This window comes from Condylura cristata, unplaced genomic scaffold, assembly GCF_000260355.1.
Source record: "Condylura cristata isolate star-nosed mole 26May11 unplaced genomic scaffold, ConCri1.0 scaffold00014, whole genome shotgun sequence".
Lineage (NCBI taxonomy): Eukaryota > Metazoa > Chordata > Mammalia > Eulipotyphla > Talpidae > Condylura > Condylura cristata.
Window position 1 is genome coordinate 5,786,320 of NW_004567115.1, and position 25,970 is coordinate 5,812,289.

The following is a 25,970-nucleotide window of genomic DNA, read 5'->3' on the forward strand; positions in this document are numbered from 1 at the left end:
AGGGCATTCACCTGCAGCTGTGCAGCACACAAGCCAGCATGTCTGGGAGAAGGCATGTTGTCATGCCTCCCAGCACCCCAACCATCAATAATATCATGAACTTTGCTAGGGGAAAGACTATGCTATCTTCCTGTTCTTTCTAATCCAAATCATCATATAAAGAGGATATTGAAGTATGCAGGCAAAATTGACTAAGGAAACATTTATTTTAGAGCCGTGCCAGGCAGTTAATTAATTAGAATATTTTGTGTGTTTTCTGAATTTTAAATTGTCCATCGCATGCGCCAGATTTTCAGTCTATGTAGATGTCATTTATTTTCTAAGGAATCACTTTCCTATCTAATTTTCTATTTGTATTTTTGCATTCATTTCTCAAACTTAAATTCTTAAGTTCCTCAGTTGTCTAAACCCTAGCCCCCATAAGCCTGGGTCCTCCACTTCTTGATAAGCAACTGAAACAAGGGTGAGCTTTTCTGTCTTGAGGGCCCTGCTACAGCCCAGACCCCACATCCCCAGAGTCTCTAGGTCAGTAAGGCCTGCCTGGGAAGCAAGCAGCTTTCCTACCAGGATCCCTACTTTGAAGGCTGTGAAGGTGTGTTTCCTGAGAGCTTTTGTCCCAGGTTCTTTTTTTTTTTTTTTTTAAGATTTATTTATTTGTATACAAGAACTGGGGTACAGATCAGAGGTGTGTGGAGGGGGTGAGAGCATTCACCAGACACAGAGTGGGGAGCAGAACAGGCAAATGTACTGAAATACACAGCTGAGGGGAGCAGTGTGCTGCATCTTCCTGGCAGGGATTGAACTGTGCTTCAGTGGCTGTGGATAGCTCCACGGTGCTGCACTTAATCCTTGCACCATCAGGGAGGCCCTTGTCCCAGGGTCTTAAGCCCTTGTTCTTTCAGGGAAAGCCAGTAATGAAGAGCAGCTACTGATGTGCCCTCTGGCCAGGGTTGTTACTGCCCAATTGTACAAGTTTTCATTTTGCCATAAGTCTATCTGACATTTTTTTATTATTATTCAAGAGGAGCTTGGCTAGTTTTCTGGCAAAGCTTCTCTCTGATTTGGATTGTGTCAGTTCACAGGATCTAACACAAGAGACTGTCTTGTCATCCACAGCAAGGCCCTTACCACTTTTCCATTTCCTTTAACAGAGTTGGTGTGGACCTAGATGAAGAGCAGAAGGAGGAGCCCTCCTTACAGCAGGCAAGTCAAAGAAACAATGTACAGAGAAATTTGAGGCGTTTTCTTCTTTGGAATGTTCCATTCTCATCTAGCATGTAGCCCCATTCTAAATGGGGCTGTCTCCATAGATGAAACAAAGGCGATGACTACAAAATGCATAGGAATTCAGAATGTCATTAATCTTTGCATGAGCACTTAGGATTAGCATACACTTCTATGCTTTATGTGGCAGCAAGAAGGCTAGAAGCTCTGATGAGTAGGATCGAGAGCATGGCTCTTGGAATCAAGGCAATTGAATTTGACTCCCTGCACAGAAACCTGCTAACTAGCTAGGTAAACTCAGTGAAGTTTACTCATGTATGTCCAATGCATATTAGACACAAAACAAAGGGACCTGTTTCTCCATTATGGTTTCTTGTTAATCAGGCCTAGGAGTGCAGAAATATGAACGATTTGCAAAAGCACAGTAAAACTGTCTAGATGATTCAACCCTGACTTAGTTGAGCAACCATTATCTGTTCCCCTCAAGTAAAAGTATATTCTCAAATCTGGCCTGGAACCTGACATCAAAATAGAATCTGTCTTGGCAATTTTGCATTAGTCATTTTTAACTCAGTACTTAAGTAACTGTGTGGTAATTTTGCACGTTTGCAGAAATTGCTGGTAGATGACATGCTAGTTAGGTTACCATGACAAATCAGTGCTGGGACTTAATGAATTGTATTATGATCGTACCTGCATTAAAAGAGGCTCCGTCTCTCTTTTATTTCATGGTTTTTTCCTATCCTGCCATTAATGAGGCACAGCTGGCTAGTGCCAACAGGCCAGATGCTTTGACTTTCCTGGTTACAGTGACAGAAAGATGGGAGGACCCTGAGCTCTGCAAAAAAATGGCTGGAAAATTAAGTTGGTGACAATTCTAGCTCACATGGACTTTGAATTTTCCTGTCAGCTGTGTTCCAAGGCCAGGCTGGTGCTGTTTTCACAGGCTCCATTGCCTGAGAAACACACCTAGCTGCAGGGGTGAGCTAGCAGGGAGCCACTACACTGGGATTGGGGCCAGCTGGTGACCTTCCAAAGCTCATCAAAGCCCTTCCTAGCCCTGGTGGGCTCTAATGAATAGTGAGTGAGGTCTGGTGGTGGCTGACTTTTAAAAACTATTTCATCTCATTTGGGTCAACTGATCCGTTCTCCTTCAAGCTAAACTTTTATCTAAAGTTTATACTTCACCTTTTTCTTGAAAAGAGACAGAATTCAGCAAAGAAAATTCCTCATCTTCCTCTAACCCCACATACTTCACAAGAGCATATAATACAACTTAGTATAATGCTTGGTAAGATTACCTCCTAGCCCAACTCCTTTTACAACTTAGATGTATTTATTTTACTTCATTCAAACAATTATCAGTTCAGTGGTAACTCTTACTAGAAATATTTAAAGCAGTAGGAAATATTTTTTGGTAGAGAAATGAAGTACGGTATAGCACAGTGAAAACTATGTTGGTTTTTGTGTTTGGGGTAAGATTTTTCTCTCTTGGAGTCTCATTTCCCCTACTTGTAACATGTGAATAACAGTATTTTCTTCTGCATGTTGCTGTGACAGTCGAGTGAAATTGTATTTATGAAAACTGCCTAACAATTTAGCTAAACCCTTATCATCTTATGGAGGGTAAGAAGCACTAGTACATATATCAAAATGTATGTAATTTTTAAAGAATTATAAAATTTAGTAAATAAAAATTAATAATAGTAGAAAGGAAAACCCAGAAGGATTATCAAATCATGAATGAGAAGATCATAAGATTGTATACTCACATGGACTTTGAATTTTGTATACACTTGCTATAATCAAACTATAAGTCAGCTTTCTGGTAGCCAAAAGGGGAAATATGTGATCGACAATATGCCACATGATTACAATTATAGCAGATTATGACAATTACATCAGATTTTTGCATTCTCCTTAAGTAGGACAAAACTCTCGGGCCACAATATTTTTTTACTTTGGGTTCTCTGTAGAGGACGCAAAAAGAGTTATCTAAATGTCAACTAGCCTCATAGTTCACACTGTCCCTACTAAACTCCTGATGCTTAAAATGGTTCTTTTCTTTGAGAAGTGTTCTTGAAGAGTCCTTACTTGTGACCCTCATTGGCCATTGGAATAGACATATTTCAGATTTTCTCCACACTTTAGAATAGTTGTTATTTTTAATGTCAAGTACAGGACAAACAGGACTCTGGTTGGAAGGAACAGATCATACTGCCCACACAGCTGCCATTTGCCTTCAGTAGAGTTTTGTGGTACTTTCCAAACTGTGTCAAGAACCTCTCTGTCTTCATTGAACTCCTCTTTGCTCATCATCAACATCAGTTGCCCTTTCAGAATAGAAAGTGTCAGCCTAATTCTTAGGAAGATTGCTCATTTCCACTTGGTTTGCACTTATTAAGCTGGGTTTGCATTATCAAATAGAGTCATCTTTGCACTAGTCAACTATTTAAAAAAGACATTATTCTTCTTTACCAAAAGCTAAAAGCTTCACAAAGTTATAGCAATTACTGTACACTCTCAAAAGCATAAATAAACATATGCAGTGCTCTGTGCATATTTTCAAGCACTTTCTTTTGTTGAAAAAATAAAGTTGTAGTTGTGACTAACTGGCCATGTCACAAGTTTTCTTTTTGCCTTTGTAACACCTTTAGAGTGTAAATTATTTCACACTCTTACTTGTAACCAGATCCAAAAGCTTTAGAAAATATGTCTCAAGTGCAGCTATTAAAACCTCAATATCTATACTATTGCAAATGTGATACCTTGAGAAATGACAAGTACTGCAGTTGTGCATTTTATATTTCTCAAATATATATGCTTTTTAGAAGCTTTCAGGAAGGAAAGGGATCAAGATGGAAGGGAAGAGCACAAGAGTCTGGTGATGGTTCATGGAGGTGTCTTGGTGATGGGAATTTTATGGGGCAAACCTGAAAGGAGAAATCAAAGATTGTACAAAAATAAACAACAAAATAAAAAGAAAGAAACAAATCATTTTCAGACACCCTCCCACAAGAAGTTTTCCTTGTAATTGATTCTGTGTAGTTGGAAGTGGGCTGTTGCAGAGTTGCTAAATCCCTAACCTCCACACCCACTTTAATCCTTTAGTAGCAAATTTCTGCTACTCAAGAAGGGCTGCCACTTCTTTTTGCCATTTTATCTGGATCAGCCCAATATTTACTTGAGTGCCAACCATTGTTCTTGACAGCACTAATCAGTATTCACTCACTTAATTTCCAAGATGACTTATTTGTCTGAGATACTATTATTAGCTCTATTGTACATATTAGCAAATTATATTTAGTGGAATTAAGTAATTTTCCCACAGACACATAGTGGTCACAGGTAGAATTTGAATCCAGACAGTCCGACTCCAGAATTTCTACTCTTAATTGGTCGGCCTGCCTACAGGCATTGGTTTATACAACATGTAAATATTGGCATCTACCCACATCTGGCACTAATTTGGTGTGAGGAGGATCTGTGTAGAGGATCTTGTCCACTCAGATTGTGCTGCAAACTTTGAGGTCCTGGAGTCACAGTGGATGGAGTTGCCACCCGCAAGCTGCCAGAAAGTGACCCTCCAATTGGAGGGCTAGCTGAGTGAGCAAGGTGAAAGCCGATGAAAATGAAATGGGAGAGAGAGAGAGAAGGAACAGATCACTGGCCATGGTGGTATTTGAATTTTTTAATTTATTGATAATTCTACGTTTGATAAAAGTAAAAAACTTTTAGGGAATTGGAACTTATAAGTAATGAAAGTTCTTTCTGTAGAAAGTAATGCAAGTTTTAAAAAAAAAAAAAAAGAACTCATTTTTCCCCATCTCTATCTTGCCAAGTGCTATGATGTTTACTATTAATTTTCATCTTTTCTAAAAATTTTATTTTTTAACACCACCTGCTTCTCTTTATGCTCTCTTACTAACTTCCAGTTTTATGTATGCTTTCATTTTGTGTGTGCTTTCAGTAGGCACTTCATTGAAATTCTTTTTGGTTGTCACTTATTCTTATGTGTAACCTGCATGGATCAGTTCTGATCACTGCAACTCAGGAAAGTCAGAGTAGAGCTGAGAAGGCCAAGAAGGGCAACTTCAATAACTGAGCAGAGGGCGATTAAAAGGATTAGTTTCTTCAGCAGAAAAACCAGCACTAAGGAGGGATACAATAGAGTGTTCATAAAAATATGGAGCGTGCAAGATGAGTGAATACTTATTTGCCAACTTTCTAAAAACCATGACTTAAAAGACTCTTAGAACCCAAGACAGTACATTTGGGAAGAATAAAAAGTACATAATCTTCTGCATTATTGATGTTTATTACTCCTGGTCACCTAGAGTTACAAGAATTAGAAATTAAGTAGGTTTGGGAAAAGACAAAAGTAGAAACACCTGGTGTTAAGTAAAATTTCATTTTCCTTCTGACTACTTTCAAATATTCCTAATAATGTTATAGAAAACAGAATAATGATTTCCACAAATAATTTGCACAAATGTTTTTTGGTTCCATTTAACCTATCTTGATGATACTGTATGTGTAATTAAAAAAGTAAGTATATACTATTTGAAAATATTCCAAACAATAACAATATAATTGGCCTAGCTTTCAAAAAGTATCAGTAATGTTAAGCTAAATTATTAAATCTACTTATAAGGATAGATTTAATAATTATCAACATTTGCCAATACTTCCCTTAATACTATTAGTTTTCTTAATTTATTGTAAATTCCATCCTACACCTCTATAAATATTTCAGAAATGGAATGCTAGACTCTAAAATTTATCTGACCTAGATGAGGATTTTTATGTTACATTATAACTAATAGTGTTTTGAATAAATGAGTATTTCAGAGCAAATATTATATATTTTCCCTTAAATAACACTGAATTAATTTTGGTTATAATTACTTATGACTTATACATCCAAAAACATGCCCTTCCCACACTACCGTTTTACTGCTTAGGACTAAATTTCACAATTTGTTGTCAGAAAAGTCATGATGCATGTCTGCTCAAAAACATTAAAAAAATGTGCCATGACTTCTGACAACCCAATATTTATCTTACCTTCACATACTACAATTACATGTTCTACAAAATAGAAATGATAATGAGGGTTAGGAAGTGGAGGAAGACATCAGCTACAATTAGGAGCTACAATTAGTGAATATTTTTTCTACATGAGGTACCATAAATACATTCACATTTAATCTTTTGCCCAATAAAGACATCCTTTTGTAAATGATGAAAATTAAGTTAAAAGAACTTAAGTGACTTTCCCAAAGCAACAAGCCATTGATGTGCTAAGCCAATGCTAAGCCAAGAAGTATTTCATCCTCACTATCCCCTCATCTCACCCTCTCCAAGGGTAATTATTCAGTCTATAAATATATAGTCTACTTTCTTCTCCTTCAGTTGATGTTTGAATATCACTTTCCCTTATTACTCCTAGCTAACATAACTTCCCAATTCCATCAAGAATCTCAAGAACATTTCTCATTTCAAGAGGCTGGGGCATATTTCTCACCATCTACTTTGATGATCTCAATGTAGAATCCTTCACATCCCCATTTCCAGTGAGCTGTGTCTACTGTTTAGAGAGAATTTTCCCTACTACCATGTCATCCTTCTTATAGCATAGCATGCTCTACTGTTTTTCAGTTGGAGGAAGCCTAATGTATTATTTTCTGTTACTTCTGCCCAGGAGACTTGAATGGACAACCAATCTAAAGGTTTTTTTCATGAATATGTCTCAGGGAAAACTTTATAGAAAAGGCCAAGATCCTGAGGCAGGAGCAAGTTCAGCCCATTTAAGAAATAGCAAAGAGGCCAGCATTGCTGGTGACTGACGGAGAACAGGATGGGATATGAGTCTGTCAGACATAAACAAGAGCCAGATTGGATCAGTTGTCTATTGCCACATTAGTAATGTATAACAACAGCCACAAAATCTCAAAAGCATGCAAAAATAAACACTTGTTTGTCTCATATCTATGGGGTGTAGCTGCTTTGACTTGGACTTGTTCATATAATTTTGATCAGCAACAAATTGACTAGACAGATCTGGAATTCTTAGCTGGGTTGGATCATGACAGGGATTGGTCATATACTGAAGTAGGATAGCTTCAGGTCAGATGACTTGAGCTACTGAGCTGTGCTCCACTGGATTCTTATCTTCATCCTAGAATTCATCAGCTACACTGGAGATGGTTTTCTTCTGCAAATGAAATAGAACAATAATATAAGCAAAACTATGCAAAATTTCTTCTGGTCTAGATTCGGATATACTAGCACTTCTACTACATTCTATTGACTAAAAAAATTATGCAGCCATATCATAAAATATTTGTGTAAATAGGGAATTCTTGTGAAGAACCATGAAGTTACATAACGAAGTCCATGGTCATAAAGAGAGATGAAAATTTGGGACTTCTAATGCAATTAATATACTACATAGATCATTTGAGCCAAGACAGAGTTTGAACCTTAAGTAATCTGTAAAATTTCAAACCTCTGAAAAGTATTGGGTCATATTTTCTGGTTCCATTTGATTTATCTTGGTAAACATTGTATGTGTAATTTTTTAAAAAAAGTGTAGACTACTTGAAAATATTCCAAACAATAGCAGAATGTAATTGGCATAGCTTTCAAAAAGTATCAGGAATGTTAAGTTAAATTTGTTCACTTACTTTGTCAGTTACTGATAAAATCTCCACTGGAACTGTGTATTTCCCTATTTCTGTCTATAGTTCTGCCAGATATGGATTCATGTATTTTAAAGCCTTTCACTGAATGTAGAAATCTGGGTTGAATCTACACTTTAAAAACAGAAATCTATTGTTTTCTGGCCTTCATTGTTTCTGTTCAAAGGTCAGCATACTCTCATTTTTTTTTTTTAATTTCCCTGAACATATTATATCATTTTTCTGGGGTTGATATCTTTTAAGATTTTCTCTCTATCCTTTTATTTTCAGCCATTTTACACTTACATGTGAAGTTTTTTTTTTTTTCCTTTATATTTATCCTTATTTAGACTTGCTAAGTTTTTTGGATCATCAGGTTGGTATTTCTCATCAAATTTGAAAGATATTAAACTATTGTTTTTTGAACATTTTTGTTGTTGTTTGTACACTATTCTCTTTATTCCCTTTATAGCACTCATCAGATATGTTATTCTTTTTTTTTCTTAAATGATTTAGGCACTATTCTAAATCATGTTTTCTCTATGTTCTATAAATTAGATCTTTTCTTAGTCCTTCTTCAAATTCACTGAAACTTTCTTGTGCAGTGTCCAAATTTTTCTTAAAACAATCCAGTGAATTTTTCATTCTGTACAGTATACTTTTTAGTTCTAAAATTCTTATTTTGTACTTTTTTTATATTTTACTTTTCTGAAATCCTGAGTTTTCACTGTACCACCTTTTTCTTTAAATTCTCTAGCATATTTTTTATAATTGTCTTAAAGTCTTTGTTAATTCCAACATTAAATCATATCAAGATCAGTTTCAATAGGTTGAGTTTTTTTTTTTACTGTATCTTATATTTCCCATTTCTGCTATGCCTAAGAGTTTCTCATTCAATGCTAGAAACTGCAATATATGAATCCTGTATTATGTTATTACTATATAAAGAATGTCAAATTTTATTCAGTCACAGTTAAAATTTTATGAGTCTTGGTTTAATGCTTGCTAGATTAATTGTGTGCTCAATTTTATTTTATTTTTTAAGATGACAACATGAATTCTTTAATTTTTTTGCTATATAATTATGAGTGATAAATTCTAGAGCAAGAAGATAACTCTGAGATTAAACATATTTTAAATAATAACATTCAAGTAATAAGAGTATGATCTCCACTTTATGGGATTTTAAGGCTGACTATCACACATTGGGTACTATATATACCCTCTTTTTCTTTTTCCTTTTTTATCTTTTTTTACATCTTTCTTCATTTTGTGCATTTGTCCATCTCAGTTGTAATCCCCATGGGGGATCACCAATTCACCCGTGTGCTCAAATTTAGAGCAAGTTCTTTATCTTAGGAAATTGTCCTTACCCCAAAAATATGCTTTTTTGGGGGTCTCAACTGAAAATTGACTGGGTCAAATTTCAGTTTCTCTCTGCACTTTGTGAACTAAATCTTTCCATTTCTTTTTCAACTTTACAGTATCCTATAGGTTTCTATAGGCCATTGAAACTCATTTTGCTTGCACAAGTCAATCCTTAGCCAAGGACCTGAAAGTATCTATACAGACAGTTGGGTAACCCTCTCTTCCAAGTTTCTTCCTCTATAATACACTGCCTTAAAATTCCAACCACTTCAGCAACAAACAAGCTCCATTCTGGAGTTCCTCAATTAGGTGAGACTGCTGCTGTCTGCTTGTACCCTACCTCTTTGCATTGCAATTGAGAAAGAACCTTTGAACCAAAAGTCAAGGAAAATATAAAACCCACCTCATTTGTCTCATTTCTTTCAAGTATCACAGTTCTCTTCTGCTTGTTATCTGATACCTGAATCCTATAAGATATTTAAGACACCAGTTATTCTATCAAGGTCAGTCATTATATATTTTAAAAGTGATTTTGTCAGGGCAGATATTATTTGGTTTGTTTTTCAAACAAATACAGAATACTATATACTTAAGTCACAATGTGAAATGTTATCTTTACTATGGTGTTGTGTGCACAAGACACAACATGAGCCAGGATCTTCTTATTCTAAAATCCTTTTCCATTAGTGTGTGTGTGTGTGTGTGTGTGTACTTGTGTGTGTGTAATAGCACAGTAACTGAATTATGATATAAGTTGAGCAGGCCTCCCTGGTAGTGCAAGGGTTGAAGTCTCAGTGCCATCAAGCTATTGCCAGTTATTGCAGCCATGAATTCAATCCCTGGCCAGGTTGCTGACCCACGTGGTGCAGCAGACCTCTTCTGTCTAGTCCTCTTCTCCCCTCATCAGTGTATCTCAGTAGATCCACTTGTTCTGCTCCCCACTTTGTCTCTGGTGAATCCTCTCACCCCCTGGCCTATACCCCAGTTCTTGCATAATAATAAAAATAAAATTTGTTTTAAAACAGATATAAATTAATCATTAGTTAAGAAGCAGACACTTGCTGCTATTATGAAGCAAATACAGAGAGATATAAAATTTCATTCTGCCTGTAAATTGATCCATCATTTTATGCATTTGTATTTAGTCTTCAATTTAGGCTTGAGGGAGTAACATAGCATGCTGATCTAAGATAATTTTTGATATACTCTTAAGGAAAGAAATAAGATGTCTATACCACCAATATGTTACTTTTATGACTGTACTCTATAAACTATAAAGAGTTATGTATCATCAATTTATTATCTCCTCTCAACTCCCACTCCTGTCTTTCACATCTAGAACTAATGATTTCAAGATATAGTTATATTAGCATTCTATTTTAATATAAGAAAGGTGCAAAAATTAGTGGCTTAAAACAGGAAACAGCTATTATTTCATAGTTGATATAGGTAAGGAATTTGAAGAAAACTTCAATCCAAGGTGGCTCATGAAGTTGCAGGCAGAATGTCAGCCAGAGCTAGTCATCTGAAGGCTTGACTGGCGCTGGAGGTTCCATTTCTATGTGGGAAGAACCTCTCAGTTCCTTGTTGGCTATTGGCAGGCAAATTCAGTTATTCACTCCATAAATTTGTGTGAATATCCTCAAAATAAGGAAGCTGAGTTCCTTGAGAGCAAGTAGTCCAAGAGAGAGAAAGAGGAAGTCACAGTGCCTTGTTAAGATCTAATCTGGGATATGACATGCAACCATGCCGCCCCCCTCCTATTGATTTAAAATGAGTCACTAAATACAACCCACACTCAGTAGGAAAGGAAATTAGACTTCATCTCTCACAGGGAGAAGCATCCAAGAACTTGTGGCTATATATTTTTTAAAATTACCATATATCATGCTATAGTTACCTGAACAAAATAATTTATGGACTTCTAAATTATCTCCTATATAAAGTCATTTGAATCAGGTATTTTCTTTATCTTCAAGCCGTGATTTGAACTATCTGGTAATATCCCAATGACATCTACATGTCATCTTAACAGTCTTAACCATCCTTGAGTAGTTATCGCCTTCATTTTTTCCTCCATAAGTGTGAATTTTCTACTATACAAACTTGGCAACGTTCATGAATTTATCATGGCAAGGGAAAGATGAGAATATTTGTATAAGCTATTTTCTATTTGGTGGTTAGGAATTAATAATTTACCTTTAAAATGTATATTTGGGAGAAAGTTATGATTAACCCTCAATTATATTATGTTTCCTTACAGAATCTAAGTCTTTCTCTGTAGGGGCACAAAAATCTGTTCATCTCCATGGTAATAAGAAAATGAAGGCAATAAGCTTAAAAATGGTATACAAATACATTTCAAATGCAGAGGAGATAGTAGAATAAAAGTACTGCTATAAAATTGCATTCACATGTACTACCTAAAACTACTCTGAAATCCAATAAGAGCTCTACAGATTTGTTTTGAAAATTATTTATCTTTGTTATTATTCTCTGCAACTTTCACTGACATTAATATTGATATAAAATCTTGAGAAATAGAAAGGAAAAATCTTTCTCTCTTAATCCATTGAATCCTCCTGAAATGAGGAGCAATCCCATAAGATTATCCCATAGCAGAGTTCATGCAGTTCACTTAGCAAAGGCCCCACATTTAAATATTAATAGAGGAATGTATTTACATTTGCTTGGTTCTTTTTCATTAAAGTTAAAAGAACAAACAATCCCTTCTTGCTTCAGTGTCTGGTTTTCAGAGATTTCTGGCCAGAGGCTTTGTTTTCTCTCAGGGGTATAAATAAACATTAAAAAGAAAAAGAATGTCATAATTTTCTTATTTTTCCCTCTCTGGGGTGGTATTAATGTTGAAGAGACATTGAAAACAACTACTCACTCTTTATTGTGCCCAGTAACTTTCCAACCTCTGGTCTAGTCCCTGGTTTAAGGAAGGAAAGAAATCAAATATCCCAATCATTTTTACATTTCCCCAGAAAAAGAGGATAATGAAGCATTCAGGAATTGATTCTTAGAAGTATCAAGAGCAAAAGTAGCTGTGACTTAATATCCTTGAATCTCTAGTTCCCATTTACAGCTGTGAAACATGAGACTTAGAGTTGGTAAGGACACTGTTATTACTAAGTGATGAACTAGAGAGTTGGAACTCAAATCTGGGTTTTCATTTTCTAGCTCCACTGTTAGCACCAACATGCACAGCACTTCCCCTCTTAGATAAAAGGACTGAGATGAGAAGAAATATTGCTAGAGATAAGGAAAATATCACCATGCTTCGGTTTCTATTTTTGATGACTGCTACACCCACTATCCTTGGGCTGTGAGCCTATCTCTGCTTCTTCAAAATAATCCAAGTAAATTGATTCTACCTGCTGCCTTCTGCCTGTCTGCCACCTACCCCCTAAGGGTTCACATTCTGCATTGCTTCATCATCTGAGGGAGGATGACATCCCCGTTCCAGAATGACTGCAAAGGCCGGCCTTGCCCTCCACATTTATCTTCTACCCCCACTGAACAAGCAGAGCACACAGTAGACTAACTCATTTATTTCTACTCATTTATTGATGGCCTTTCATAACCAAGTTATTAAGTCATCAATAACTTCAGAGAAATAAATGAACAGATCCAGAACTGGGCCAACTGATATTTAAGATATATACTGAAATTTTTATCTAGATCAGCAGGACAGTCAATGTGGGATCATCAGTGGTATTTCCCTCACCTTGGAAAACCTTTTATTCTAGTTGGAACTCACTTTATTTTTGCTACAAAGTAGTGACCTCAATAGTATCTCCAGTATCCCAAATAAAGTTTGAGTAAAAGATGATATGCTCCAAAATATTACACTTTTGTAAAATGTTGTCTAATGTGTCTAGTTCTTATCAGAGAACACAGGAAATCTTCCTGAAAATTTTGCCAGAAGTTTTCAGGAATGCTAGTGAGTTCTGATTTATTCTTTCCAAAATAATGAAAATAAAACCAAAGGAAAGGAAAAAGGGAGCATATAGAAGACGTAGGGAAGCCCTTGAAACCAATATTTCAGATTCTCAAGAAATTCCTAATAGTGACCAGTAGGTTTCAAAGGGCACTTTTTAAGACGTCCACAGTTCACCCGTGGAAGAGAACCATGATTTTGATTTTGTTGTAGAACTTGTGTAGTTGGTCTATCTCAGTTCTTGAGCATCCCACAGTCCCAACGCCACCTCTGTGGTCACTTATCCTTTTGTCCTCAATTGTTACCTACTGTGTACTGAAGTTCCAAGAAGAGGGGAGGAATTCTGGCTGCTAAGGGCCTACAAGTGTCCTTGGGAAGCTTTCCATGCACTATTGCCTCAAATTCATCATCTTTAAAACAGGAGTACTAAAAGAACAAATTTCATCAAATGGTCCTAGGATTTAAGAGTTAATATATGAAAAGCATTTAAAATCATACCTGGCACATGATATTGAAGTTATTGTTGTTGTCATTAATAAAAATATAGTGGTTTCCATATGTTTAGAATCTCAGATAACAGTCAGTTCAGTTTCTTTGATTCATTTTACAGACAAGGATCCTGCAGCCCCAGTATCCAGCTATTCAATGTCTGTGCTTCCCAAATGTTCTTTTTTCTTTTTTTTTAAGGTTATGTTCACTGACAGTGTGGTTTGTGTTTTAGAGCTACCATATCACTCCCTTAGGTGTTGTTCCCAAACCTTACCTGCCACTAAAGCACCCATCGTCTACCAACATAGTTCATTGCTTTCCAAAATATAAAGGCTGAGTGAAATATCTTTGGAATCTAGCAATCTTACCGTAAAGTCCCAATTGCACTACTTGCTAAATATGTGACTTTAGGCTTATCTCTTCCCTTCTCTAAACTTCCCTTATCATCTATAAAATACCAAGCAATGGAACCTAGCTTGGTGGGTTTTTTTTTTTTTTTTTGAAAATAGGAATATAATAACAGAAAAATTAATGGCTGGATAAAATAAGTAGTACACTTTCTAGGAACTAGCTGCCTATGCATGTGTGTCTTAGGTATGATTATGTAAATCTTTATTGTGCTTAAAGAAAAGAAAAAGGGGACACAGATCAGGGGAGAGAAGAAGAGAAAGAGAAATGCTTACTTTTGGCCTAGAAATTTTCATACTAATTTAGCATGAACACTCTTATTTAGGCAGCTAAAGCACAAAAGACTGTGTTTCTTGCAAAATAGTAAAGAAAACTTGCAGAATAGTAAAGAAAAATTTATGCAACAGATTTTTGCAGATATGACATCTTTGTTGGTTCAGAAAAAAAAAACTTTAAAAAGGAGGGGAGGGGAAGTAGACAAGGGTAGAATTGAACTAGACACCTGTTTTTTTTATGGGAGAATATGAAAAATAAATTCTAGCTTTAACAAGGCATGGCACCCCAGGGCTTTCAGGAAACTGATTTTCAGAGCTCTGATGTCCACAAACACATCATAGGTGGCCCACCATGGGGTTCAGGAGAGTGGGGGATGAGCTCTACAGTCACATCAGTTTGGGAAATCCTTTCCTCTTGAAGAATTACAATACTCATTTATAAATGAAAAACTATGAGATGTCATGTCTAAGCTATCTGTTTAATACTGATATATACATGTTTAATACTGTTTAAGACATGATATAAGCTATCTGTTTAATACTGTCAAGCCCATCCTTTAATGAATGATTGCACAGAATTGCCATCAATAGCATGTAGAGCAGTGGCAGACTACTGTTTGGGAACACTGGGAAACTGTACAAGATCTTAATCCAACCAATAAGAAGAGCTGCCAGGTTAGGTTTTAATCTTCCTGTGTGTATCTGCTTCAAACATTGCGGACATTTTAAAAGATAAATGGCTGCCTAGAAATGGGCCGCATTTTGTTTTCTCGTATTCCCAACTCATTTTGGAGGAAATGGCACAGCCACTGCTGCTGGTACACATTCTTCACAGAATAGGATGTAGACCTTTGTGTTCAGCTATGTATCACTAGTCACCAATGGAATCAGCTGGGAATGAGCCAAAAAGTAAATAAAAGGATTAACAGGGAACCACCAGTGGATTGCGATGTCTGTGTGTGGCATCGTCTCCTCCGAACATTCACATTATCACTGGGCTGTGAACTCATGATACAATTTGAGGTGGAAACCGTAGACACAAACAAAGCAATGAAATGCACATTAAATATAAATGCTTTTAATGATGGCAATAATTATATCTGATTAAAGTCTGGAATTCTTTCTTAATAGGCAAAAAGGGTTACACAAAATAAGTATTAATGCTTCTGGATCTCCTTCTGCCCACACTGGAGTGTTCATTATCTGTGCTGTCTCTGAAGTTCACAAAAATTTTTCACCTTCTTTCTTGTTCTCACATTTTCATTCTCTTCTCTCACATGAACACCATCAAACACTTTGCTTTCTCTCTTGTCCTTCTTAATTCCTTTCCAATTCTCCTTCCCACTGTGGTGCTTTTGAAAAAAAAGAAATGAGACAAGCACATTCAATTATTGCAGGCTTCCTATCAGGAATATCTGTTTTAAAACTCTGAAGAATCAAAGCAGGAAGTTGTCAAACATTCACCAGAGCCTTGAGAGCCACCTATCCAACAGAGAATGAATGAAAAGTAATTTAACAATTATTAGACTTTCATCATCCCTTTAGTCTTGACCTTTTGGTAAATTATAAATAAATATCACCCAAATTGGACAGGAGTAAATTGCCACATTCCCATGATAGTGATCTGACAGATATATTCTTTCACTGATGTCAAAAAAGTCACATTCCCTAGCTACTTAATAAAATGGGGATTATTATGAAAAGTAAATGCTGAATTATGCCACAAGATTCTCATCTATAGGGTAAGACCTACAAGATAATTTATTTGGCAGCTGCTTTACTATAGAAATGCCTATAACCTAGAACTTTCTTTTTTTTGATGTGGTTAAGTTTAATTTGGTTTGATTTGTATTTTTATACTGAAAACATTTTAATATATTTATTATGCATTAATGTTGGTATTATCAATCAATAGTGTATGTTGATGCTTTATCTAGTGCCTTTTCTGTTGTCTTTCTCCAGGAAGCAAATAACATGGACAAAAGCAAGACAAGAGTCGAAAGTGCGTGGCTCTTCAGAATATGGTATGGCTTTGACCACAAATATCCTTTGATAATGATGCATTCCAGATCAACTGCAGGACACAGATTAATTTTGAGCCCTTAATCATAGAGGTGTATGCTATTGCTCAACAAACACAGAAAGGTAAAGTGAATTCACAGCCAAACTTACCAAAAAGAATGATTTTAAGAAATGAAAAACTATAGATTGTGTAACAAAGAGCTAAAGTGAATCAAATAAAGTTGCTATATCCATGGCAGCTTAATATTTTAAAAATCATATGATAAAATCATACCGTCCTAAAGGGCCCATCTTTTTTATTTATTTTTACTGTCCTTTCCTCTGTAAAGATCTTTCTTGTGGTCAAGCTGGCCAAGGTGATCCAGACAAAGATCCTTCTCCCTTCTCCTAGAAATCATCTGTACACTTTTGTTTCACATTGTAAAAATTAAGTGTGTGTGTGTGTGTGTGTGTGTGTGTGTGTGTGTTTGGTGTGGTTGGAGGGTGGAGGGTCGGGAAGGGGGTAGCAGTGGAAAGGAAATGAATGGCCAAGGAAAAGAATGGGTCTGGTCACCACATTGTAAAATAAGATGACTTTGTGTTCCAGGCAGATTTGAGTAAACTTTTCCCAGTGGAGGACAATTTAAAAATTCTAGCAATCAGTGTAAACTCAGTGACTCGGATATACCTTACAGTGTGATTCACAGGGCTGAGAAGTCAGGCCTGAAGGGCTTTGCCATTGTGAGTTGCAGTAAGTGGTCCATCTCTAATCCTCAGCAAAAGCACCTGGGAAGAAAGGAAAGCACTGCCCTGAAAATTGAATGTGTTGGGTCATTGTAGTTAGTTTTCACAGTCTCAAATCCCTCTCCTTTCAGGGAGAAAATGCCAGTCACTGGGTAATTTTAAAGCCTAAGCTTTGATTAAAACCACAACAGATCAGTTGGAGAGGAAAAATTAAGAACAGGGGAAAGAAATTCAAAGAATAAGATGAAGAAGAGATAACATAGGGAAGAGGAGGTAAGAGAAATACAGGAAATTCACAGTAGGAAGGAAAGGAAAGCAAATTAGAGAAACAAGTGGAAGGCTTTTAAAAATTAAGAAAAGGAAAGCCAACTGGAAATGGCAGGAAAAGAAAAAAAAAAAAATACAAGTCTGAGCAGTTCTGCAAGCATGAACTTTCCAAGGGTTGCAAAATGGAGATGTGGGATGGATTGATTTTTGAGGCTATAGTTTTATTTTTCTACAGCTTTGCTCTCTATGAAAAGATATCTTATTTTGCTCAATCTTGAACCTTTATGGACAATGTTAATTGCCACCCTATTAAAAGCAGTCCATCTTTGCTTGTAACTGCTTCTTGAAGGTTCTGGTACCTTGTTAAATTCTCCGTAGCCCTTCTGGATAATTTAAGAAAGTTGATTCTTAGCAGGTTATGTTGGTTTATGTTTCCTAGTTGGTTTCTCTCCTTGAAACACAACTCCACTGCCATTGCTTAATGTACCTGGTGGTCAAATATATAGCAAGATATAAAAATGTGACTAAAGAGTAGACATAAAGGCTGCTTAGTTGTAACAAAATGTACAGTGAAAAAAAAATAATTCAGAAATGAGTTAGAAAATATTTTTGTTCAAATTCTGTCAGTACTGTAAGAAATACTTTACAACAGAGAAAGGAGTAAAGTAGAAAAATAATTTGGAGGTAAATATATAAAAGTGGAACCCACCCAAATATTTACCTTAGGGCAATGACATCAAATTCAGACGAAGTCATAGTTTTTGTCTCACTTTTCACTTGAGGTTTATTTCCATATAATTATTGTCAGACTAGTCAAAAAATGAAGCAAATTTACACATACAGCAATATCTCTTATAGTAATTTGTTCTCTTGTGCATTCAATCTAGAAATTGCAGTGCTACCATCACTGTACAAATATATTTTCACTTAGACAACAAAGTTTTTATATCCTAGTTATGCTCTGAATTCATACCCAAAGAATACCAGAACAGACCAATCAGTTTCCACACTGTGACCTTTTAGCATACCTACATTTTTTAGATACCTATTACCAGCTTGACATTTATGTGCGCTCTGTTGTCCACCTGGAAACCCAGACACAGGCCCCATGTACCTCGTAGGTAACCTATTCTAGTCACTACGTAAGCCAGGTAGAGGTAATCTGCAAGCCTGGGAGTAGGTTGCCTGGACTAGGCCAAAACACACACACACACACACACACACACACACACACACACTTTGGAGTTGCTCAAGTTTCATTTCAGTTAAACTACATCTTGCAAATGAGGTTTGATAAAAATTTACTGACCAAATGAAAAAAAAGAACATGTAACCATATGCACTTACATCAATCAGGTTTCTGTACACAAACAGAAACAGACTAGTAGGAGTATGTGCACATGCATAGCAAGTGTTGGAGAGCAGAAAGAGGAGGTAGAGCTATACATCACTACATAGATATAAATATACATATCGATTTATTTTAAGAAATAGGCTTAATTCTCTATTATTGCCACCTCAGCGTCAATTTGATGATCAAAATAAAAGGAATTTGTCTGGTTCGGAAAAAAAAATAAAAAAGAAAAGAAATAGGCATATGCAAGTTTGGGAAGTGGCAAGTCCCAAATTTGTAGGGAAGGCTCTGAGGATAGAAATGCTCATCCATGAGCTGTTGCTGCAATTTGAGGTAGAGTTCCTCTTGCCTCAGGAAGAAAACTCAGTTTTTCTCAGAAAGCTATCCAACTGATTGAATAAGGCCCATCCACATTATTATGGATCATCTCCTTTCCTAAAGGAGTCTAGATGTTAACCAGATATACAAAAATACCTAGATTAGGAGTTGACTAAAAATTGGGTAACTTAGTCAACTTGACACATAAAACTAGCCATCACAGCACTCAATTTCCATTCAATTTATGCCCTATATTCAGACCCAAGGACTAGAAGACCTTCTAAATTCTCCATTGTCATCAATAGAACAAGCCACTATTGTACACATCATTTTGTATACTTGTTCACGGCATAAGTAGTAAACATATACATTCCTGATAGAGAATTTCCCAAAATTACAGGAAGATCAAAGTTATAATTAACTTTTAATGTAGACAAACAGCAGCCAACTACAGTATTGAATGCTTAGCTTTGTAATTTCGTTTCCCCTTCACAGCTCTGCAGAAGGTTATTAAGGTCTAATGCAACAAGTTATAATGCAACAATACCCTCTAGAGGGTATAATGCAGCAAGAATGGCCTGCCCACTACACAGCCTCTGCTCAAACAACCTGCACTTCCCTGTTTGAGAGTTGTTTTCAAGTCTGTGGTGCCAAAAATGATGACAATTAAGATATTATGTTTCACTGTGGGCACCTACTCTGAGTCATGCAGTGCAAAGAATAAATTGGGAAGGGGGTAGATGAGAAAGGAGCCCTGTGCTGAGGACTGGCCATTTGCAGCCAGGTACATGATCTCATTTAGTGCTTATAACCACCCTTCTGATGTACGTAATGTTTACCATCACCCTCTTTAAGGTAGAAGAAATAAAGCCCAGAGAACTAAATAACTCTCTTAAGATTCCATAACTGCATCAATCTCATGATCCAAGCCCAATTTTGTCTCATACTAAAGCCCAGAAGTAAATAACTTTATCATATATGCTCATTTATTCCCTACTTTATATTCAAAATCCCCTGTCTCTATAGGTTCATAAGCTCACCATTAAAGCAATGAATAATTATGAGTGCTTACATTGTGTTAAAAAAATGTGCTTACATCTGAAACATCTGCTGGCAATACATTAGATGATAAAATTTGGAAGCCTGGTTGATAACCCTAGAATATTACCATAAACAAGTTTCCAAATTTCTGAGTCAGATCCTCAACGTTTCTTGGGCAGAGTTAAATATGCCTAAGACTTCAAAAATAATTTACTCTCATAGAAGTAGCTATAATCTAGCCAACCTCAAAGAAGGCACAGCAAATTCCTAAATCATCTTATTCCCTCAAGAGTGGATGTCCTTTCCTAACCATGAGTAGGTTCAAGTCACAGTCTGGCCCCTAGAATCTCTGCAGCCCCTGGCCCGCTCTCAGTATCAAGCTCATGCTGTCCCAGCCACTCTGGGTTCCTTAAGCCCTTGTAGCACACTCCTGCTCCAGGTCTTTGTGCTGCTTCTTCCCTCTGCTGAGGATTCTCTTTCCAACTCCTTTACCTCTTTCACTCAGTGGTCAGTGAGATCTTCCTGGTTCTGCATTTAAATTAGGAGGCCCAACAGAAGCATTCCTTCTCTCATTCCCGCCTTCATTTTTCATCTTAACAACACTTAACACTGCAGTGCCTTCCTATGCCTTCAAGGCATAGGAATTCATTTATTCATTGGTGGGTGGGTGTGTGTGTGCAAGGTGTGGAGCAATATGTGGCACTAGTGGGTCCTCAATAAGTTTATATTGAATGAATGAGTGAAGCAAGCAAGCTATAGTTTCCATTCTAGATATTCCATAGCAGGAAAATCCAATAATCTGAGGGCTACTAGGGGAGTCTGAAAGGAGAGCAAAATGGAGTGGGTAATCTCAGTGTTTTTACCCATGTAGATCTCCACCCCGCCAGCCCGAGAGTCTAGTGTCCCTGTCCCTGGAAGGGACTGCCACCATAGCCAACTTGAACCGCTGTTGCCTCACCAACCTCTTTGTGATGGCTGGTCCATCCTTCCTTAGACCTAATAAGGATCCCTGTATGGTACATTTAGGCTTGACTCTCGCCTAGAAGCCATCTCTGTGTGGATGATTTTGAATATATCTATCTCCCCAATTGTGTGTTGATTTTATTGGCAACATGAAACTCAAAATTGTACAGCTACCTATCATCCTCACCAACAATCTCCGATAGTAAGGAGATTAGAAGCAAAAATCGATTCCCTCTCATTATTCTGATTTTAAGGTATCAAATGAAATTATTTGCTTCAATTCACTGTGCTACAGCTGGTATGGGAATCTTATGTTGCCTAATTCATAGGTGACTAATGATCCTACTGGACTGCTTCCTAAAGTCTCCTTCCATTCTATCATTTATCATCTCTCTCGTCTAAGCATGTGTGTTTATTAGTCTTACAAATGTAAATGACACAAGATAAGAATGACCTTTTCCAAGATAAAAAGGGCTGCCCAGAATCACTTTTAGCCCATCCTGTAAGCCATTCAGTAGAAATAAGGAGTTATTGTGTGGTTGCCAACATTTTCCATCAGTGTAGAGAGAGTGCAAAGATAACAATGGATTGGCAAATTGACACAGCTACAGAATTACATAAACCCAAGAAGATGGAGACTTCCTTCCCCTCACTGGTTTATAACGAAGAGTACCCTGAAGCATTACCAAAATGATGAAAGGCCCAAAGCAGTGTGGATGGTGAAGTTCTAGAATTTTCCATCAAAGAATCTGGCAGAAAAAGTAGTAGATACCAGGCCCCCTCTGTACTGAATTGTGACAGGCTGGGGCTGCAGTCCAGGATCATTCAAAATGACACTAAGAGCCAAGTATTTAACAACTTAAATGTAATGATACTCAAGTTTTCATAAGGGGGGAAGAGAGCCCTTCCTCTCCTAAATCTTGGCAAAAATTCATTATATATCACACAGTCATGCTTATTTTAAATCATAGGTATGAATATTGTGAGCAGTAATTTCCATTTTAAATGATGATCGCTGCGTTACAGTTTTTTCCTATTCTGACTATCTGTAGCATTCATGCATTATTTATTAGGCTAGTACTGTGGCCTTGTGAATGACTTGACTTTACTTCACAAAAAACTGTCAGAGGAATAAGGAATGTTCATCCTGTGATTCCATTTTATAAATGAGTTTACTGGACCCAAAGGATGGAAAAGACACGTCTGTGGTGACTACTGAACTTCTGCAGCATTCACAATCAAAGAGCATGCTGTGACCACCTGAGGAAACAAGGGCCCTAGTTAAGATGGCCCATCCATTAACTTCTGTTTGCATGAATATGTGTGCATTGCTTGTGTTCTAATTATGCCAGACATATAGTAGATAATTTTATGAGAGAGCATTTTTTGTCGCTCATCAAAAGCATCACCAGTCTGCAGTAAGGTGTGTTTTACTCTCAATAACAAGAAGGACAAATAGCAGGGGATGCAAGTGAGATCCCCTTACTCAATGAATTTTTTATTGGGGTCCTTTACCACTTGCTAGAGAATATACTAGGTACTGAGGGCCCAGCCATTCGGCATGGTTGATCCTCATGAAGTCTTGCTTACATGCCTCATTGAATTTAATCATGACCTCTAATCCCCCTGAAATGACAGGTGGTTCCTTGCATGGGAAAACATAAAATTGGTATCACAGAATTTGATAGAGGGACTGTTTTAGGGCAGCTTAAATTAAAATCATCTGTAACTTTTATTTGCTAAATATAATCATAAAACTCCACAAATGACTTTAGAAAGCACCAAAACATTAAAATATTTCAAGCAAACATAAACAGTCAGTTTTCTCAAGATTCTCTCTAAATTCAAACCACGGTACACACGGCATTTGAATGGCTTCCCACATGAAGCCAGGAAGATGATGGCAAGGAGGAGCCAAGCTTGCATTGGGCAGAAGTGCAGTCCCGGCTCCCAGTCAGGTGGCTAATTCTCTGGGTATGCACTTGACTTTAGTCATCCTTGTGCTCACAGGTGTTTGTGTAGAAAATCTTATGGCTAGCTCTTGTATTAAATGAAATTAAAATTCACTGAATGAAGCCACTAACTTCCTAGATCTTTGTTATCCCATGACTTTTGGGTAAGAATCCATGGTACTTAGAAATAGGGTTTTTAAGGCCATAACTCAGGTCTACCATGACTTCTTGTTCCACCTAATGGGAATAATAAATACTATCCTGTGCTTACTAAATCTATCAGAAAAGGTGACTAGTTATTAAAATAGCTTCCTGCTGGCAACAAGATGTTCACTCACTACTCAAAAATTATATAAATTAGTTAAAAAGTGCAAGTTTTTCAAGAACTTGTGATCCAAACAATTTTGGTATTCATAGTTGGACTAAACTCTTCTGAGCTCTGGCAAGTAAGGACAAGTACAATGTTGTAAATTTTTGCCTGAACATGTTGGATCCCCACTGTGAATATAAAGATTGGGGGACAGGAGATGATAATTGAGTTTTCTACAAGAACCCTAGGATTCTACATGAGCTTTCACATCCTTGATTTGTTTTGCCTTTTCTCTGTAAAAGTTTTAATAATGTTTCTATTATATGAAAATGCTCTTAACTTTAAGCAAATGATATAAATCTAGATTTATGTAGTTAAGAAATCAGAAGGTAACCTCTCCTCTAATATGTGCATCTAATGTTTCTCCTCTAGAACAGATTCATAAAATTAATTCCTTTAAATTCAGTTATAAAAAACATTTACTGAGTATTTTCTCACTGCACAGCACTCTGTTAGGCCTTCCTTATTTCTTTTTTTATTCATTTATTTATCACCTGCACATTAAGAGCCTACTATGTGTCATCTACTGTCCTGATCAGCAGAGATCAACAATGACAAATCCTCATAGAATTTATTTCCCAGGATGGTTTGTTTCAGATTTCTGATTTACAGATGTCTTTTCAGTAATGAATCATGGTTGGGTTCTCAGAATCTAAGGGGTCTCAGTTCTTGTCTGGCTGTGGATAGAATTCAAAATTGAAACCAGAGTTAAACATGAAGAAAAGCAAGAGATTTATTGATAAATAAGAGAGGGATGGGAAAGATCTCTGAGCACAGAAGGGTCCCTATGGGGAGCTACTGAGGGAATAAGACACAGGCGTTTATTTGGGTATAGTGGGCAAGGAGTGGGGGTTCACCCATTGGGTGTCTAGGTGTGTGTCTTTTGCTCATTGGTGGAGAATCCTGAGATCTCTAGGTTACTAAGGCCCACTGAGTTTTCCCACGTTACCTAGCATGTCTTCCTGGAGCCAATTTGGTCCGGTGCTTTGGCATTGTTTTGAGTTTTCTGAACATTCAGGTTTTTGCTTTTTTTTTTTAAGGTTTTTTTACTTATGCATACAGAACTGGGGTACAAGTTAGAGGTACAGGGGCAGTCAGAGGCTTCATCAGAGACAGAGTGGGGAGCAGAACAGGCAGATCAACGAAGTATACTGCTGAGGGGAGCAGAGGGCAGGTCAGGAAAGGTCTGCTGGGCCAGGTGGATCACCTGCCAGGCGAGGATCGAACTCGCACTGAAGCGGCTGTGGCTAGCTTGCAATGCTGGGTCCTAACCAGTTGCACCACCAGGGAGGGCCCAGAACATTCAGTTTTTACTGGGCTTGGGTAAACTTAACTCCAACCAGGAGGTCCTAATTCATTTTGATAAATGGTCTTGGGTCACCTTGGCTTGAGGCATCCTGCCCTTGGCTGACTGACTGTGCCTATTTCCTAACTTCCTCATTCAGTAATATGGCCACCATGTCAAGAAAGAAGCACTTAGGCATGTCCCTACTTTTGTTTCATCAAATTGTGGAAAATCTAGTTCAGTGGTGAAGATTTATTGATTTCCTATTGCAGCCTTTCCTGTGTAACTTGAGGAAACTTCTTGACCTTCTTTGTGCCTCAGTCTCTCAGTTGCAAAATGGCGACAGTAGAAGCCCCTTCCTCCCAGGTGTATTGTAAGACTTAAATGAGTTAATGCAAAACACTGAGACAAGTGCTTAATAATGTTAGTTTTATTATTAACATGATGATCTCCTGATGCCTACACCATGTATTCTAATTATATTTATTGTCATTTATTACCTCTGAGTGACCAAAGATCCATTACCTGGTCTGCACGAAATAATTTTTTGTTGCAACAGCTGTATTTTATGACCATAAGAAAGTTGTCAGTCTCTGTAAACAAACTCCATTTAGGCAAGAAAACAGACATAATTCTTCGCATATAACTGTGAACAAATGTATGTTCCAGGGAGTTAGGCAGTTATTTTATATGCCCTATTCTACACATGTGATTGTTTCATTTTTTTTCTAAGTTATAGTCTATCACGCCATACTTATTTTTCCTGTAGATTATAACACTGATAACAATTTTGACTTGATAGAGAAATACAATAATTTTCTACTCTTCCTGAAAGCACCACAAGCCTTTAATGGCAGTTATTCCTCTTGTACCTTCCTGTGATAAAGGAAAGTTTTCAATGACATATTTTGGGTGAAGCTGTCATGTTTGTATTAGTAATATGATGCTATAGTTGAAGATTTCTGGGTTGGTATTAACTCATTTGATTAAAAAGAAGAAAAAATTAAAGAATATGTGCATCTAATGTTTCTAGGTAAGTTTTATTTAGTTGGTAACAACTTCCCATATATAGGAACCAAGGCATTTACAGGCTGCCAACATATTCAGGTGCTGTGGGAGACACGTAGTCAGCTGAGCCTGTTGCCAACCTCCCGTATTCTCACCTACAAGGGAGATATGCTGTGGGCGGTAGCGGTAAGCCCCTGTCTGCACGTGGAGTCCCGGCAGACTCAACACAAAGGAAGTGGGCTAACGTGGTCCTCATTCAGGTTCACCTTAACCC

The 25,970-nt window shown here is 37.0% G+C and overlaps 1 protein-coding gene across 1 annotated transcript in view; it reads left to right on the forward strand.

Annotated features, from left to right (window-relative positions):
- Positions 1 to 25,970, forward strand: part of SLC9A9 (solute carrier family 9, subfamily A (NHE9, cation proton antiporter 9), member 9) — a 525,806-nt gene that overhangs the window by 407,544 nt on the left and 92,292 nt on the right. The window contains exons 12-13 of the mRNA XM_012724853.1: positions 1,152 to 1,203; positions 16,356 to 16,435. Of these exons, the coding sequence (XP_012580307.1) occupies positions 1,152 to 1,203; positions 16,356 to 16,435 (132 nt within the window). The remainder of the gene's footprint in view (positions 1 to 1,151; positions 1,204 to 16,355; positions 16,436 to 25,970) is intronic.